The sequence below is a fragment of the Bradysia coprophila genome, unplaced genomic scaffold (assembly GCF_014529535.1).
Source record: "Bradysia coprophila strain Holo2 unplaced genomic scaffold, BU_Bcop_v1 contig_24, whole genome shotgun sequence".
Lineage (NCBI taxonomy): Eukaryota > Metazoa > Arthropoda > Insecta > Diptera > Sciaridae > Bradysia > Bradysia coprophila.
The window spans coordinates 1,499,385-1,519,353 of record NW_023503501.1 but is presented as its reverse complement, the minus strand read 5'-3'; the positions used below and the strand labels follow the sequence as shown (position 1 = coordinate 1,519,353).

The following is a 19,969-nucleotide window of genomic DNA, read 5'->3' as shown; positions in this document are numbered from 1 at the left end:
AGTTTGAAAATCTAGGGTTCCAATTTTGACATTAAAAAGAGGGCACTATCGAAAATGATGATGAAAAGTAACTTTTATATTCAAGGATGTAAGCTTAATATAGCGAGCGGAGCGGGTGTTATTTTTTTATAGCTCAAGAAGTTTTTGTTCTGTGGGTATGAGCTGCGTCAAATTTATTTAAAAAATGAAGTCTTAAAAAAAAGAGGACAAAAGAGGATATTTTATGAAAAACGTGATATACTTAGAATTTTTGCAAAAGAGAAGAACGAAAAGAGAGGACGAATGGGATCTTAAGCAAATCTTTTGTAATGATTCCAGTGAACAAACGGTGTGAAACTGTGATGAAACGCTAAGAAATCATTTATCTTTGTGGTGTTTCTCCACACTCTAGCGACTTTCCTTGTGTGTTAATCAACAAAATGATGAATAGTTGAAAAAAAATGTTGGAGAATGTTGTCCTTTCTCGAAATTCATCGAAAAATCAATTGATCAAGCTTAGTGAATTTTAGCGATTTATCTTAACGTTTCTTCCCATTTTGACGATTATTTTTGGTGATTTAAGAAATAAGCTAAAAATTATGAATCGCTAATATAAATCACCGAAATGTTAAGAAACTCAAGAACAATCGACAAAGTGTAAAGAATCGCGGAGAAAATTCATGTTGATTTGACTTTGGTGGTTCTTCAAGGCTATATAGAGTGGACGTTTTTATAAAAGAATTTCCTGCAGCTGTTTTCCAGCTGGTCCACCAACCAAACTGATTATACTTCTTCATACGGTTGGAATAATAACGAATAATTAGTTTTTCTTTTGTTTGAGTGGAACAGCTGAAAATCAGCTGAAGCAAATACCTATCTAAATTGTCAGTGAAATTTGTCAGCTGTATTGCAAGGATTACAAAAACGTTGAACGACTTTATTTCCTATTTAATGGAAAAGTGTGTTAAATTCCGTATTTGATGTTCTTAGTAAAGTTGGTTATCCACCAGCTGTACTGGTGTATAACCACATGAATGCATTGTTTACGAATAAGCATACGAAATTCATTTACGAAGTGCACAATAAATGTTTGCGAACCTAATAATCATGTCACGCTAATATAGGGGATAATAAAAGGAAGCGATATTTCGGCTCAGTTAAATGTAACTGACCTTGAGGGCAATGTGCAAAATGAAAGGAGAAACAAATACAAAAATTGTATTCCGAAAATTCGAACTTCAAATTTCGATTTAGTTTCATTCATAATTTTTTGCCATTACTGGGCGTTCATAGAACTGGGCCATGGATCTTTGCTCTCCGATAAGTGTATATATACAGTGTTCAAAGAGCGTAAAAGAGAGAAAAATTAACTGGTTCCATTGGGTGATACTTCAAAATTTGTATGTAAAAGTCCAGGTAACTAGGAAAAAACCAGTTAATTTAACTGAGCTCGATGGGTGAACACTCTTTTTGACATTCTCTTTGAACACTATATAGAGTGATCTGATTGGTCAATCTCCGTGAACGCATTATATGAGAGTGAAGCTGGCCTTGAGGGCAACGTCAACAATTTATAAATTCAAATTTCTTTCATTTTAACACTGCCCTCGAGGCCAGTTGGTTTAACTGAACCGAATTATATCTCCGTCCATTAACAGTCTATTATGTTGAAAGTGCACATAAAGCATTGCGCCACATTTTCTTAATTTTTTGTTGTCGTACTTAACCCGCAATGAACGGATATATTCGTCCGAAGATGAAGACAGATTCATATATTTCTATGTTGTTGTTGTTAATTCTGCTCTGTTTTACGAGCTTTTTTATTTCGTTCAATTACAGCAAAACCGACCCGACAGAACAGATTTATTTCGTTTAATTAAAAGAGAATTTCGCTCCTTTTCTGATTTTAACCCTAAATTTTTAATGAAACAAACAAATGAAATTCTTATGCGAAAAAACAACCCATTTCCCTCATAAACATTCCCATAAAATTTTACCATTTTTCCTATCTTCACACCAGCGTTCCCAATTGCGAACAATCTTCACCCATCGAACTAAGTCCCGTGTCGGAGTCTGGATCTTTGCCAAATCCGGTCAATAATTTCTTTGGGCCCACTTTCACATTATGTACAGCGTATGGGCTATTTAAATTTCTTTGGTCAATGTGTTGCAATAAATTCACGAGCGGCACACCACAATCGTCTTTTTGGAAATAATTGGGTGCTTGCGTGAAAATCATTTGATCAGAAACACGATACGGTGGAATGAATTTATTTACGGCATCGCTTGCGTACGGTGCTGTGGATATTTGGTTGTTTGGGTGGATATTAAGTGAAGCATGCGGCTGTGTCGTAGCATCGTTATAATGTGGATGGTCTCTGAAGAACATCGGGGGTTGTAAAGTTATTTGTTGCTGACGAACTGAATTGATATTCGATGCTGAGTTATGGTTATTGCTACTTGTTGTGCACATTATGTCGGCGAAATGTCCATGAATTTGGTCAGTGTCGGTAGTTAATGCCAATGGTTGCTGTAAATCAGTATCCGCCGTCTCTAAATCCAAATTGTACAGCTCTTCGCTGAGTCTATTTATCACGTCACTTTTAACTTCCAACATCTCGTCGGATACATTGAACTCGTGTTCCATGCGTTGTATCTCGATAAATCCTTTGTCAATGGTGCTGTTGACTCGTTCAATAGCGGCTTTGATTTGTGTTTCGCTGAGATTGGGATCATCCGATTCGTATTTACGAATTTTTGCACTCAACCGCACCAGCAGTTCTTCTTCACGTTGCAGTCGTTTGTTTATCGAAACAATCTGTTCCAGCACCTCAATTTGCCCAGAAATATTGTCTGCATCGATGTCATCATCATGCATTTCCGGTAGTGTTGTTGAATGTGCCATTGACAGAAATTCTTTGCTGCATTCATGTTCCCGTAGCAATTTCGTTTCTCGCTTTGATTGAGACTTCCGCTTTGTGTGCACCGACATTGTGCCATTTTTGTCGTCAAAGAAATCATCGCAAATTTCGTCACCATGCACCGGTGATATTCCCACTTCGGGCGTTGTTGTTGCATCTTCGCTCGTATGTACACCACTGTCGCTATTCCCACTGTTCCCATTGCCAATTTCCTCCTTATCGTCTGCATCGTGCAATCCATTCAAATACGTTTCGAGTAGGTAATTTTTGCCATGTTCCTTTTCACGCAAACGATGCCGTGCCTCTTCGATTTTAGCAATTTGCAGTTCCCGGTCTCTGTAAAATACAAGTCATAAATTTAACCGAAATTGAAATCAAAGCCCGGTGTTCAACATGATGTTCTCATGCTTTATTTACACACGGCCACCACAATCGATGAACGAACATCAATTTTTTATGTTTTACCTCAATTTAGATAATTGCTGTTGTATCGTTTCACCTTGCTCCAATATTAGTTTCATTAGCTTTTCAATTGTTGGTTTTTGTGATTTGGTTGGATGTACGGTGTTCGCCTGAGTTATCCATGCTGTGGTTGTTTTTGATGTTCGGTGTCGCTTTCGACGCAAAATCGCACTATCCGGTCGAGCCGTAGGGCTTTCTCTCCCGCTGTCATCATTAACACCACCCGGTTGATGGTATGTACCTTGCGGCGATTCAATACGTCGTAGGGATAATTTGACCTGGAAATTCGATAACGAAAACAGACATTATAACGGAGAAGAGGTGTTGCAGCTTACATAAATTAATTTAGTTCTTGTTCAACCGACAATGGAACGAAGTGACTGTGTATTGTATACACCCGTTTCACATTACTGAAGAGTTAAGAGTAGACTCGTGAAAACTTTGAACAGCCTATGTAGTCGAGATTCAAGCCATCGTATTGAGTTATGCATTGAAGCCTCTTGAATGAATCGTCGTTTCATTATAAGAATTTCGCGGAACAGTTTTTATTTTCCTGAAACACTCTTGGAGGTCCACCTATGACTTTAGGAAAATTAGGAGTAGAGCACTGCGCCGTTCAGCCGATGGACAGTTAGCGGCTAAAACGTAGCCGATACCCTTCGGCGGCCGGCTAGTATGATATTTATGGCGGCTAGCCGGCTCAGCCGGCTGAATAACAAAATTTAAAGTTTAAATAAATATTCGGAATTTTTGGTAGGCACGCGATCGCCAGCTGAAATGAAATTAATCTAGGTCCTCTTTTGTTAAACACATTTTGTGTGAAATCATTTGGAATCCACAATGAGTCCCAAATCAAAATACCTGACGATATTCGCTTTTGTACTACTGTATTGTTACAATCGAATCAAATCTCATAGAAGTACGCAAGTCAGAAGTCAGTTACAGAGATATTTGTTTCATATGAATTAGGCGAAACCGCTTCTATTCAAAAATGGAATCAAACATTCAACAAAGGCTTTAGCTGTTTAAGCTGATCTCACTCGTACTACAACTACAACACGCGCACGTTTTACCATTTCACATGTAGTACATTCATGACTTTATTGTACTGCCCTCTACCAGTCGACAGGTGCGTACACAATTTTGTAAGCCAAACTGTATTAAAACCAAACCTTTCGCAAGCCATCTTCCGCCGCCCATTTTTAACACGGCTGAGGCGGCTGAGAGGGATAACGGCGGCGGTTCCGGCAGATGTGCATTTTCGGCGGCGGCCTCGGCGTGGCTGAACGGCGCAGTGCTCTAATTAGGAGTCGCGAAAATAGTTTTTTGTATTAATAACTCCAACAACTGACTCTACTTTTCACCTTTTTATCCCTAGTCATGCAAAATACTATTATCTATTTGTGAAGTGGTACCCACGAGACACTTTTTATTCATTTCTTTGTAAAAACACTTTATTGAGCTTGCCAATTAGGCACATTATAGTGCTGAGTTGCATAAATTACTATTACATTTAGGCGAACCAATAACGTCACATTCTCTCATCAGGTAGAGAGCTGGTCCGCCTGTATAACGAATACAATTTTTCCCATTTTTCTGTCCAAATGTGTCAATTTTTGTTCAGAATTTGACTTCTTGGTGCTCCTGAACATCCTAGTGACATAATATACTTATCGCAACAAGTGACGAAAAGTAGGTCTTTCTATTTCCTTAATTGCGAAAAACGTTGTATACAACTCGATGATAAATGTTTTTTTAAGCACACGATGTCACACTCGGCCTGCGGCTAGTGCCTAAAAAGCATTTATCGCTCGATTGTATACACAACTAATTCTGATCATTTTTACAATCTATCCTATGAGGATAATAGGACAATCTTTCTATCGCTTCCTCTATATCTAATCTATTCTTTGCAAAGAAAAACCTCGATTGTTCGAAGATTTCGCGAAATCACTCTCTCAAAGAGAACACGTTACGAAGTTGAAGCGATAATGGTATAAAGTTTGCAATAAACTAACTGGGTAATATTTGCCTAGACAATCAAAAAAACGACTGATTCGATTGAAAACTTATTTTTCAAATCGATTTAACTTTAAAAAGAAGCGATCGACGAAAAAAATTCTTTTTCGTCCATAACTCATATCGATTGTATGTTATCCGTGCCCATAAATAACACCCAAAGTAACATTTTACTGCGTCAATTTCATGCATCATACATAAAGTGGCATAAAAAACAAGTGCCCTTTACACATAAAACTTCGTCGTGAAAGTACAGCAAAATATTTATGATGAGACCATTTACACAGAACGTGGTACCATGATGAAGCGAATATAATGAACAAAAAGATAAAAAAGAAATTTATTTTTTTGTTGTTGTTGCTTTATTGATGGGTTATATGTCTATGGTGATGATGGATGGGTGAAATGGTTAATAGTTTTATTGCTTAGGCGATCTCCGATTTGGAGGTATAACGTTGATGACATAATGAGTTAATTTTGTAATGGAAAGGAAAAGTGAATTCGATTTTTTGTTTGTTTATATGGAAAGAAAATTGTCATTGGCCGTTCAGTCAACAATCAATTGTAAGCTTGAGGACTTATATAATTCTTAGAATTCTTATAAAAGACATAGCGGACAAACTGTCATTCATCGAACCGGATGACCGGAAGCTTTAGTCCAACCGTACTTTGAAGAGCTCAATCAACCTTATTTCCGACAATTTCGTTTTATAATACAAAATTAATGTTTTCTTTTAAGGCATCAAATTGAACACAAATCAAAGTTAAAATTGAGATTGACAAAGGAAGACAGAACAACAAGTCAACGAAAACCCAAGTTTTGTTTTTGTGATTACTTTTCAAAGTTGTAACCAAAAGTATAAACGAACATTTTCCAACTTTTTGTCTGATTTTTTTGTATACTTTTAAGCTCCGTTGTTTCTTCTTCGAAATCAATACCTACGTTTTGTCTACACATCTTTTTTCTTCGTATACGATTATATATTCGAAAATGATTGGTAAGTTGTGATGTAAGGACACCGTTCTAAGTAATATCTGTTCAAAATTTTATATTTAAAATTCTTGTCATTTTCTCGTTGAGTAGAATTCAGAAGTGCACAAAGAAACATAAATTCGGTAAAATTTCAGGAAATTTAGTCAATAAATGTGGTACAAGGACTACTTTCAGTTTATTGCACTTAAAGTCAATCTTCTACTTCATTTCAAGTCTACTTTTTATCCGTATCTGGATGACTTCCCATAGTAACTATTCCATCCGTGTATACAAGTATAAGCAGTTCTGTTAGTATGAGAGTGAACTAGCTGAAAAATAGCTGAGGGAAATTCCTATCTCAATTGTACTAATAAATTTGAATACTGCTCTGGTCGCAAATTGTTGGGATTTCTTATTTTCTTCCAGAGGTGAACACAACGTTTTTTCATGCGTGCAAGATGTGAGTTACTGTTTACATCCACGAAGCAAAACCATAAATTCGCTACAGTTTTTCAAAAGTAAGGTGACAGTTCGGTGGAGAAATTTTCGATTTTCTGCCCTGTTAAACAGTAGGAGAGAAAATACATATTTTGTCCACCGAACTGTCAGAACTGTCAGAACTGTCAAACAGTCATTTTCTCTTTGCATTTTGAGTGGATAGAATAAGTTTAATTTAAAGTAGCTCTGTAAACACAAACATATTTCTGCCGTAATTCGCATGTCGGACTTAGTGCAAAATTTAAACAAAGAATTCTTTTGTTTAAATTTTGCACTAAGTCCGACATGCGAATTACGGCAGATTTGGGGGCCTATTAACGAACAGTGCCTACATCTACTTGCAAATTAACATGGCCTAAATAGATCTAACTTTTTCCCATTCAACTGTAGATTGTCACTCGGGCCATGCTCAAAAAAGGCAACAAGAGTTTCTCTTTTCGTTGCTGAGGCGAGAAAACTGTATTTATGCAACTCAGCTTTATAATGTGCAAAATCTGCCATCTTTAGACATAGGCATAAATCGTTGTATAAATCTCGGTGCAAAGTACTTTATTAGGCTGACGATGTTTATTATGACACAGGAGCTGCAGCCTCTTGTCATATTTATAGAACTATAGAGTCTAATAAAGTGCTTTGCTCTCCATGTCATAAACAACCAAAATGAAATGGGCCCCTTGACTTTTTATATCTCAATCCATTCATCAAATATAAGGCATAAGCGAAATGATTGCCTTTCTTTTTCGCAATCAGAACTTTTCCACAATTCTTCCAATATTCCCGTTTTCTTTGTTAAGCCTGTCAGCTGTGTCAATATCATACTAGACAGTTCATACCATGAAATAGAAAAAGTGTACGAAAAAAATGATTCATGTTGGATTGGTGCGTGGATCTTCTTTTTGTGTAAAATAAAGTTTTTATTTCCATTATTTTTGTTCAGCTACCATAAGCAACTTGCCATTCACCTCTGTATTGGTAATACTAATATGTTTGGGAAATATAGCTGATGAGGAGGACTGATGCCAAAAATTGAATAAATATTGTTGGTGCAATCGTATCTAAGCAGAACACTATTCTCATTTTTGTTGGGAACAAAGAAAGGACAAGTAACGACACGGAACGTTTTAAATTATTCAAAATTAAAAATCAGACAAAATTGGTTCTTTTGTGCAAATTTTATATTCGTTTTCCAAAATAAGCATGAAGCCAGATGAAAACTATATTACCGTCCAGATCGATTGTGAAATATTTTACCAATGTTCGAGTTTGTTTTGAGTTTTACCATTCATTCAACTAATTTTGTGCAAACCTCAAATAAAAATCAAACAATGACCTTCATTGAATGAAGTGTAATTGTGAAATCATTTCGGTGATGAAACTCAATAATAGATGAATTAGTAGAGTATTGTGATGAAAGAGAAAGGAATACGTTGACAAGTACCCCAGGGCAAGTCATAATTAACCAGTCTTCCGTTTTCTCGTTCTGATCATAATAGTCTATAGACAATACTAGACATTAAACTATCAGTTAGAAGCTCTGATATTACGCAATAACGAATTGAAATTATAAAAAACAAAGTGTAATGACCGGCCATTGAAATCCAGCGCAAAATTTTGCGATTAGAAAATATTTCAATGAGCGGTTGTTCCATCTCACGAGAGATCTGACGAGAGCTTCCATATTGCTCAACGGGAACGTTCATACTATTTGAATTTTCATTTAACAAATCGTTGTTTTTCATCAAATGTATTTCCATCCAGACGTCCTCGCGGGACAGTTTTGCGCCAAAACTTTTTACGACTGACTAACCCGAAGCTGTTTTTATTTTCATTATTGAACTTGTACACTTTATAAACTGTGTCTATCATGCCCGCACGTTAGTAAGTCCACTACCAAAAAGGCTTAAAAAAAATTGGGGACGGTGGAGCACATTTACAGCAACTTTTTGATTTCTCCTCTTTGGCTTTAATGGCCCCCAAACTAGGATATCTAGGAATCCTTACGAGTTAAACGAGTTATCACACGTTACGTTACTGCAGCTTCAAAATTGGCCGAGATATTGAACTTCGAAATTTTATATATGAAAATAAGCAAAGTTTCGTTTTTTCAGATAACTGAAATCGCCTAGGTTAGTTAGTTACCTAGTTCCTATGGAAAAGTGGATACAGCAACTCCTAAACATTTCTATTGATTTTCCTGACATTTTGGTTATAGGCTAATAATGGCCCAAAAATAAGAATGGAATTTTCAAAAGTTGGAAAAAACCCATGTCTTCGGAGTTTGAGCTCCCCAAAGTCTCCATACAAATGCCATTTAAAAGCCAATTTGTATGTGTTTGTTGTATACATTTTGTTGTATCATATATGGATGGTAATGTGGTGAATGGTGTGTAATGTTGTGAGATGTGTTCCTTGTCGGAAATTGTGTGGATCAGTATTAACTTCCACTAGGTTGGTTCCTAAATTTTGGGATTACAGATGATTCCTCTGGCACTACCTAACTTCCATCGGATTTTTTGATGGATTTGGGTTATTTTCGACATGGGTGAGGTGTTCCAAGGCTGGTTCCTAAATTTTGGGATGGCAGATGATTCCTCTGGCACTACCTAACTTCCATTGGATTTTTTGATGGATTTGGGTTATATTCGACATGGGTGAGGTGTTCCAAGGCTGGTTCCTAAATTTTGGGATGGCAGATGATTCCTCCCCAAGTAGCATTTCAGAAAAAATAACTTATTCGTTACAATAGCGTTGTAGCAACGTTGCCACAACGGTTGTGCAACCGTTGTTGCCCGGTTATAGTTTAACCTACGTCAATTAACCGTTGGATAACCGTTAAACAAAGAAAAAGTTAAAAATTATAGTTGCTCTACCTTAAATTTTTAACTTTTTCGTTGTTTAACTGTTATCCAACGGTTAATTGACCTAGGTTAAACTATAACCGGGCAACAACGGTTGCAAAACCGTTGTGACAACGTTGCTACAACGTTATTTTAACGAATAAGTTATTTTTTCTGAAATGCTACTTGGGTCTGGCACTACCTAACTTCCATTGGATTTTTTGATGGATTTGGGTTATATTCGACATGGGTGAGAAGTTCCAAGGTTGGTTCCTAAATTTTGGGATGACAGATGATTCCTCTGGCACTACCTAACTTCCATCGGATTTTTTGATGGATTTGTGTTATTTTCGATATAAGTGAGGTGTTCCAAGGTTGGTTACTAAATTTTGGGATTCAGACTGATTTCTCTAGGCTTTTTGATGTTTGACGTACTTACAAAAGTGGTGATATCAGTCAAAAAAACCCTTAAAGGGTAATTGTGACGCAAGTCCTTTATCATACTTACAAAATAACTGATACCGCTGAGGGTGAAACGATCAATTATATGCTTTTCAGCAAAGCATCGATGTCTCTTATTAAGAGAAATGAACCTTTTGCAAATTTATAGCCTACACTTAGACGGAAAATTATTAGTAAAAAAGTAAAACCAATAAAACCACCACGAAAAAATGTGTTACTTTTAACGTAAACATTTGTTTAGGAGTCATAATTTAACCCACTTGGAGAAACCTGTACAGATTACATAAATTTACACAATCTGCAAAGGTTTCTCCAAACGGGATAAGTTATCACCCACAAACCAATTTTTCCTTTAAAAGTAACGCGCCTTTGGGTGCTTTAATGATTTTACCTTTTCAAAAAAAAGATTTTGGTTCAGAGAAATCATAAAAAATAATATTTTTCCGCCTGAATGTAGGCTACAAAGCAAAGGTCTTAAGCATTGATACATCATTGTAGAAATGACCCAATATCTTACAGCTATGGTATTGTTCAAACATAACAACCAATGTAATTTCTATTTAACTTTAAACGTTATGACGTACTAGAAGAATATTTTCTTAGTGTCTTACAATGAGGACAAAATCTATTTCCTTAGGTTTTCGGATTAGTGACTGGTACATGAAACAAATCACCATCTTCGAAGAAGTGAGAATTCTTAACAGCAGCCCCACGAACTGTTGTTAAAATATTTCACAAGCAATGGCTTATTGAAACACAGCGAAATTGCAGGAAGGATTCAATGACTTTTTTTGCTGGAGGGATTTTTTTGAAGAAAGAAAAGTAAAAAGAAAATGTTTCTTTAAGCATCATACGTATATACAAACAGACACTAATAACATAAATTCCCATTAATTCGCAGGTAAATTTAACAAATGGAAAAATTATTTGAAATCCTTTATATAATAAGAGTAGGATACACGGCGCATAATATAATACATCCTGATTTTATACGTTACTTTTTGTGTGTGTACTACATTTTCGTTAGCACGGATTATGCTTAAGAATGAAAGCAATGTAATTCCTTTGCGTCGAGCGCCGTCCCTTCTGCCACAAACCCTAATGCTGTAGCTGCTGTTACACATCGTAATTGAATATCAGGTATATAAACACAATGTCGATTTTGCTAACATAAAATGGAAATGATACAAGAAAAAAAAAAAAAACAGAAGAAAAACGAAAAACTCAATATCATTCAATCAAGACCGAGAGTCATCTACAAAAGTTCCAATTTTTTTTTTCTTCCTCCTAGTGTACTTTCACAAAAGAATGAAATTTCCAGCAAGACTGTTTTTGATACGAAAATGATGGTTCGGTTTGTGATGGTTAACATCCGATATATGTATATAAAATAATGTTCGACATCTCGTAGGTGTGTATATGGAAACGTGTTTTTCACATCGAATACTTGGCTGCCAATTTTCTTTTTCAATCACACTAAGTTCATTTTGTAGGTTCCTTAGGAAAATCTCTTTCCGAATTCTACGGATGTTAGATAAGGCTTGTGCAGATGAGTGTTTATTCAAACTTAAAGTGAAAAAGTGTTTGTAAGCATTGCAAATTTGTCAAGTGTCATTTGAACTACTTTTAAAAACTCTATTTTGAATGGAAGACTATGCATTTACATTGGATTGTGCGTGGTATATACAGATACGCTCATCAAACCGGTCGATTAAAAGTCAGACTTACCATATAAACTTTCAAGGCATTGTAAATTATGCAAGAAAAGATTGTTACCGGGAAAATTGTTCGTTCAGATTCTGTGTATTTTTTCATCTCTACTTCGAGAGTTAAGCGGATTGAAGACTTTTTCGAAGAAATCATCGAAAAACGAATATTTTTTCCGCCTAAATGTGGGCTACTACCAATCTGCAAAGGATCCATTCCTCTTAAGAGGAATCTACGCATGGCTAAATTGTTGCCTACATTTCGGGGCAAAATTATTATTATTTTGATAATAATTTTGGGTTCGCATTCTTTTTGGAAAAAGTACGATTGTCGTTTGGTGTTAAAATGTGTTTGTAGTGATATAACCTCAGTAAATTTACTGAAAGCTAACACCAAACGATGGTCATACTTTTTCCAAAAAGGATGCGAGGCAACAATTTAACCATGTGTAGATTCCTCCGAGGATTCCAACGGGTTTTCGGGTTTCAAAAATTTCCTTCGGGTCTAGGCGGTAGGTTTTCGAAAACGTAAGTGCTATTTGCACATCGTCACTTTATAATAGTTTTGCTATTCACATATTGTGCGAATAGTCGCTTTATAATACTTTGGCTATTCGAACATTGTGCATCGTTTCCCTAAGCATTTTGTATTTTGTTCGAATACATTTTTCTTCAAAATGTGCGAATAGCGAAGACTATTTGCGAATAGCTTTTTCGTTTCAAAAAGTGTCGACACGCTCATCTCTTCTACTTTAATTGAATACCTTAAATCAACGGGTATCAGCAATTCTTACGAAGCACAATAAGGAGTATTTCATATTTTGATGCAAAACTTACTTGGCTGCATTTCGTGTTTAGAACAAAGAATCGAAATAAATAAAACTAAAAACTGCTGTTCCGAAAACAACCCATACCGGCTACGCGGCATTTCAATGGGTGGTTGTATTTTCTCCGATACATTTTACTGTTTTCTCTGATGATCGCATTGAGCTTAACGAACAAAATTCATTTATTTGCTTGAAGCAAATCCGATTCTCATTTGATTTAGATGAAAGATGTAGGGTGTTTCCATGTATGGAACTTGGTAGTGTAAGAGTTTATGTGATTGTCACTTGTCACATTGCCTTTCAGTATATTTAGAGAATTATAACGAGTGATTCTTTTGAAAATCCACCTATCAAAATCGGACCCATTTCGTCTGGGATTGATATATACATGGCTTGAAAGGTATTTGCCAGTAGACCTTAAAACAGGCCTCACACAGTCTCGAGCCACACCTGGTTGCTGGTGGAAGCAATGAAAGTCTAGAACAGGTATGGTCGATCGGCGAATTCGTCTTAAACGCACTCACATTTTATGTCAAAATAATATGAAAATGAGTGCGTTTAAGTACGAAAATCAAATTTTTATGTCCTCCGAGCGGACAATAGACCATACCTGTATTACACTTTACTGGGTGGAAGATCTCCGAAGTTGGAAAAATAGCGTTTTTTATCCGAATTTTTTGGCCGTTATAAATGATCGTTCCGGGTGAGATTGGGCTCGTTGGAAAGCTGAGCTTAAGTACTTTCGGGTCATGCCTAGTTTGATTAGATTCATTGATATATGTTTGCTAAAATTTGCAAGAAAAATTTTCAAAATCTGTGTGAACTTTAGACAGGTCTGGGCTGGTACTGATGACGCTTAATGTGAACCTAACATGCTAGTTGTAACAAACATTGTCTAAGCTTTCCGTTGATACCTCAGTTGTAGTGCTGGTGATTGCTGACATAACAGAACTTTATGTTAGTACAACCGCTAATCGTAAAACTCGCCAGCAATCACCAGCACTGCAAATGAGGTATCAATGAAAAGCTTAGACAATGTATGTTACGACTAGCATCTTCGGTTCACATTAAGCGTCATCAGTACCAGCCCAGGCCTGTCTAAAGTTCACACAGATTTTGAAAAAAATTTCTTGCATTTTTTGCAAACATATATCAATGAATCTAACTAGGCATGACCCGAAAGTACTTTAGCTCAGCTTTCCAACAAGCCCACTCTCACCCGGAACGATCATTTATAACGGCCTAAAATTTCGGATAAAAAACACTATTTTTCCAACTTCGGAGATCTTCCTGTGAGGCCTGTTTTGAGGTCTACTGGCAAAGACCTTTCAAACCATGTATATATCCATCCCAGATGAAATGGGTCCGATTTTGATAGGTGGATTTTCAAAAGAATCCCTCAACGCTTTTTGAGAATCTGAAACTGAAGAACAGCAGCTAGATCACCCTGTATCCGAAAAAATATGATATATTGTATGTAGAATACACGTATGAATGTATACTCTGTACCATTTCACCTACAGTCCCATACGCTAGAAAGTTATCAGTAAGCCAATTTTCTGTCTGAACGACAAAAATCTACCAGAAGGCTTATCATTGTTTCTTTTTTTATTGTAACCAAACAAACGACGATTCCTTCATTCATCTTTAAATGTATCTCCAGCTTAAAGCACGTTACGATATCGAATTTCGTACCATATTCAGTAGATATATACATTCTTCATAAGACTTATCACAACCCACATTAAGGGAGTCTCATATTTATTAAGTGTGGTACACATAATAAATGAATTCAGTTAAAATTAATGGTAATGTTAACTGGGATATCTGCAACGATGCACATATACATGCTATATCAGTGAAGAGAAAATATGAACCATAATTTTGAACACCGAGTGTGGAGCATATGAAAGTAATGAAGTTCTATGAATGAATTGAAGATAGCAGTGAGCAACTATAATCACTTGTTCGTGGTTAGATGACATTATGAATATCATTGTATGATGCGGCAGTGTGGCATTGGCATATACTATTTCCTTTCTATTGTGGAAGAGTGTAAGTAAACATTTTGATCATTTTGACTATTTGATTTGGCTGACGAACTGCAGGCCACAACAATTTTATCATGCGATCCATTCGCACCCGTCCCATTTTAAACATTTCTGCAGAAGATTAAATTATTCCCTTGACTGAAAGTCAGGGTCTTACACCAGAAAATACCGAAATATGTGGGTAACAAAAAATCGCTGAGGGCACGATAACTTGAGTAATTTTTAACCAATTTGGATGATTCTTTTTTTTTAATTTGTGGAAGTAAAATACCGAGGCTAAGTTCGAAGATGGACTATGTGGGACGAAGGATCTGGAAGCTATCCCAGAAAAACAGGATTTTACACTGTTGATTATAGCCTATCAACTTGATAGTTGACTATCAAATTTGATAGTTGACTAACAACTTGATAGTTGAGTATCAAATTTGATAGTTGACTATCAAATTGTTTGTCATTTAAATTCATGGAATTAAATGAATCAAAGAGAATATTGTAAAAATTTTACGAGTGTGAAGTTTGCGGCTAGAGCGCGAGGGCCGTAATTCACACGAGTCGTGACATTTTATTCACGATTGAAGGTTTTGTGAATGGGAAATCGAGGGATTATTTTTTCTCGGTCTACCAATAAATTTCTCGTTTTACAAATATTTTTAATCCCTTTACCGAAAATATTGGTAAGCTGAGTTATTTTTAACGATGAACCAAAAACTAATTAAGTTCATTTATTACCATGTCACCATGTGAAGGTATATTAAGTACCGGGGAACTTCCTTTTTTTACGAAAAAGTGTAAGAGAAGAACATCTATCGCACTTTTTTATATTGTGAAAAAGTCCTCGTTCCACATTCACAAAACAAGCTTCGCATCTGCTCTGATGGAACAATAAGGCAATCAAACAGAATAATAGACAGCTCATACGAGTGTGAAGTTTACGGCCAGAGCGAAGCGAGGGTCGTAATCTACACGAGTCATATTTTATTTATGATTTGAGGTTGATTGAAAATCTTGAAAATTGAAAATTTCAAAGAAAATTGAGAGCTCAAAAATAATTTCACCTTGATTTCTCAGAAAAAAAATTGTCAAATTTTACTGTCATTTGCGTGGATTCATTAATATAGTAAATATATTATGCATTAAATGTGACGAGTTTTCATGAATACGTCAAAAATACATTTAGGAAGGTGTCAGTCAAGGGACCTGACCCGCCCAAAAGGAGGGACCTTGTAATAGAGTAGAAATGTTAAATATACTTCATTCACCAATTTCTTGGTTTCTTGGGAAACAACGCGTGCAAATGGTGGGACAGGTGCTATTTGCCTTTGGAGGAAATAGACGGAAATAGGGAGCGAAATAGACACCTAAAAAATGGTGCAAAATTCAAAGAATTGCACATAACATCCGTAGCCCGGATGGCCATTTGATGCCGACTTCTATAATTGTAGTTTATGCTGCGCCCTTTCATTTTTGATGACATGATGAAATGGCCATCCCGGCATCCCTCGAAAAAGACTCAAAGAAAAATTGACTTTTTCCATACAAAAAATTTTAAGATGTAAAAAACGAGATAATTTTTAAAAATACATGCTGCTATTTTGTTAAAAATATAGTTTACAGTTAAAAATAAGAAGAGTGATGTCTTTTAGTAATACTTTTGATGTAAAAAAAAATTCAATTTCGGCCGAAAAAATGTACTCTCCAAACGTAGGTAAATAGGAGGGAAATAGCTATTTGCTATTGGAGGAAATAGAAGGAAATGGCAAATGGTGGGACACGACTTGCCCGCGTCGTGTTCTCTCGTTTCAAAATGACAAATTTTTCGGTATTTTCAAAATCGACCAATTTTTGGTCTTTTCAAAAAATGCGTCATTTTGGTTGTTTTGGAACAACGAAAAATTAACATCGCCAAATAATGGTCAACTCTTTAAGGGAAAGTGACCTAAGATGTTGTAATTTGTAAATGTCTTAAAAGGTGACCAGAGTTCAAGCCATTTTCTTTTTCCAAATGAACTGAGTCTCTCCTGATTTATCGTTGACCTGATCCTGTTATGGATAGAAATATAGGCTCAGATCAACTCAAGTTTCAGTTCTTTTAAAATCCAATAAATATTGGTTACTTCCACAGCAGAGTAAAGTAAACCAGGCAGGCAGTAACGTCAAATAAGCGACCTACCTGACATAAATTTAAAAAATTATTTCGCAAAAAAAGGCTCCTATAGGAAGGCTGTCATGATTTACTTGCAATGACAAAAAAAGAGTTGCAGGCTACTTTGCCTCCAGGTAACCTACAACAGCTTTCACAGTTGTAGCAGATAACATGGATTAGGTAAGATTTTCAACTCTTTTTTGTTAGTGTGATGCATCGTCCCAACCTGATAAATCTACACCGCGAATATCGTAGAGGCATCAAATGTTCTTAAAGTTTATTTTAGAAGACTGTCATCATGGGTAAAACTCCATTTATAGGTTACGACATTGTCGTCTTTTGTTTCTAACTTCTACGTACCGACTGTTGCAACTGGTATTGAAAACGACCACAAAGATAAACAATCGACCAAAGTTGATCTAGCAAAAGAAAACTGAAGAAGTCAAAGACAATCTGTACTATCTGTTGGAAATACTGTGCTCCAACGAAGTAAAAGGTTAAATAAATCTGTACGAAAGACGGAAGAGATATTAGGGAACGTCAGATAGTTCGAACAGAAACGGAATGTTCAACACAAACGGAAACACAAACGATTTTGCTCTGAGACAATGTAGCTTTGCCAAAGAAAAATCGTTTGTGTTTCCGTTTGTTCTGGACATTCCGTCTCTGGTCAAACAATCTGACGTTCCATATTAAGCTCACTGATGAAAAATAATTTCAATGATGAACTGTTCGTTAAACTTTTCGGTGTCGAATTACATTTGCATCACAAACGTACGAAACTTGTTTCGAGTTATATTCGTATCTGAGGATGCTGGAGATACCAATTATACAAATTGTAACGACATGATAACCGTACTCTACAAAATTATACGTACAACGAGTGAATGAACGAATTGAAGTGAAAAGTTCGGAAAGGTAGCTTGAAATGCAAAACACAATTTTTGGAAAATTAAGTTTAGCTTCAAATCACACATTTCTTTGATGTTAATAAATATTATGGAACTGACGCTGGCTGTGAGGAAAATATCAATTTCGAAACTTCTATTTTTGTTTATAATTCGTTCACATGTACCGACATGTACACACAGGAATCGAAGTTTGGATTTTTTTTTCTCTCTTGTACGTAAATGTCCCTTGAGGAAACGGGTACCAGTAAAGTTTTAAACTTTAAATCAATTTTGTCGGAACTTCTCACAAGAGCAATAGAAATGGAAAAAGAATAAACAAAACAGAATCAAATAACGGAAAAAAGCTCAGCTTATCAAATAACATGTGCCAGACGAATGGTAAAGTACACACAAAGCGAAACTTTATTCGTTTTTAATTAAAAATTGTTTTGATATGTACCTATGCGATGCAATCGCAGAAAATAGTTTCGAATTAAGTGCTAACCGAACTATGTGCAGTAAGCATAATACCGAATATATATACGAATGTGAGTGGCAAGTTAAATGGATTAACTTCGCTCGTACACAATGTGCAAACATGATGTACAAAATGAATTTTACCTCTGACTGTGCCGCACCCCAGGCAATCCAAATTTTCAGCACCTTTGTCGAACCGTTCAACACTTGTTCCACTCGCCTCCACCGTTCGGTTATGACATACTGATCGAGCCCATCATTCTGTTCCACATCCATGCCATCGTCACGCAATAACGCCTCCACCAATTGTCCGCACGTTGTTTCGTCTGTAATACCAGATATCCAGCGCTGTTCACCACGTACCCAAATCGGTATTTCGTCAGTGGTGTCGTCGCATGAATCATCGTTCGCTGATTTATCTTCATCAATGCCATCGTCCGGGGATTGTTGAAAATGACTTCGTGGTTGATGTCTGAAAATATGGAGAGCGGAGGAAGATTAAACATTTTTTGGTCGGAAATTTATTGAAATTGATTTATATGTGCAGCTACTGGGTGTGTGTGTAGGTACGAAACTATATTTTGTTGTCGTTTCGTAGCATTAATACCTCATGTAAGTTACTTATTTATTCATATCACGCATTATGTTTAATATAATTTAATATCTCTGGAGAAAACGTGAATCATGCGTTTCGTGTGCCACTATACCGACCGAAATACTTGGCCAAAGTTAAAGTCACCACAACGAATGTTTGAATGAATTATGCTTCCATCCCTCAGCTCGATTTAAATTATGAATAATTTCGTTCTCAAAAGGTTAATGAAAAAGTGGTTATGCCATTTGATTGTTGAACTGAAAAAGCAATAGTTTCAACAAGTGATTAAATGAGATACGGAAAACGGAAACGGATGTTTTACCAAGAAGTTAAAAGTTTATGGAACTTGTGCGCTTAATAGTACATGAATGTAATTCTGTAACATTACAGCATAGCTGCTTTGTGACAGAAAAGCTTTTATAGAGCATCAAAGCCTTCTTAAAATTTTGAAATTCTAAGGCTTTGTTTAATCTCCTCTTCAAATAGATCAAATTCAACACAATTGTGTCCGTTTAAAGTCTTGTTTGTGGTCATATAGCAATGTGAATGATTGAAACGAGTAGAGGTGTGTAGGCTGATGCTTTTTGAAATCCCGGCCCGAGCCGACTTGTGGAAAATTTACATTTTCAGAATACAATCCGGCCTGGATTGACTCATTGGTACAATTAAAAATTCATGAAAAATATCAAATTTTGGTAGTCAACTGATTAGAGCGTATTTGGTTTGCAATTGTTAAAGTAACGATATCTACTCATAAAATGATAAGTTGGTATGCCTGTGACGAGATAGAATTCTATCAAGAGAGGTGCTCATCTTTTCGACATGCTCCTTCTATCTCGCCACAGGCGTACCAACTTATCCCTTCTCTGTATCTACTCAATGGTCATCTTTTGAATGTTTAATTGATGATAATTCTTTAGATGTTGCTAGCTCGAGCTGTTTCAAGCTTGGTCTTTAAAACCAACCCAACCCGAATTTTCGGCTTTAAAACCCGAACCCAGGACGACCGAAGGAACTTGAAAACCTGAAACTCAACTCGGTCGGGTTAAGTTTGCTCGGGATGGGTGTTTTCAGGCGGCCTGCAGACCTCTAGCAAAAGACCGTATAACTAACTTATGCATGAACAATA

At 36.2% G+C, this 19,969-nt stretch overlaps 1 protein-coding gene across 2 annotated transcripts in view; it reads right to left on the bottom strand.

The window, feature by feature from the left end:
• Positions 1-1,397: 1,397 nt before the first annotated feature.
• The window catches only part of LOC119077783, a 90,918-nt gene continuing 72,346 nt past the window's right edge, over positions 1,398-19,969 (bottom strand). For both annotated transcript variants that reach the window (XM_037185091.1, XM_037185092.1), the window contains exons 3-5: positions 18,390-18,717; positions 3,366-3,640; positions 1,398-3,236 (exon numbers count right to left, since the gene is read on the bottom strand). In XM_037185091.1, the coding sequence (XP_037040986.1) occupies positions 1,991-3,236; positions 3,366-3,640; positions 18,390-18,717 (1,849 nt within the window). In that variant the 3' untranslated portion in view covers positions 1,398-1,990. The remainder of the gene's footprint in view (positions 3,237-3,365; positions 3,641-18,389; positions 18,718-19,969) is intronic.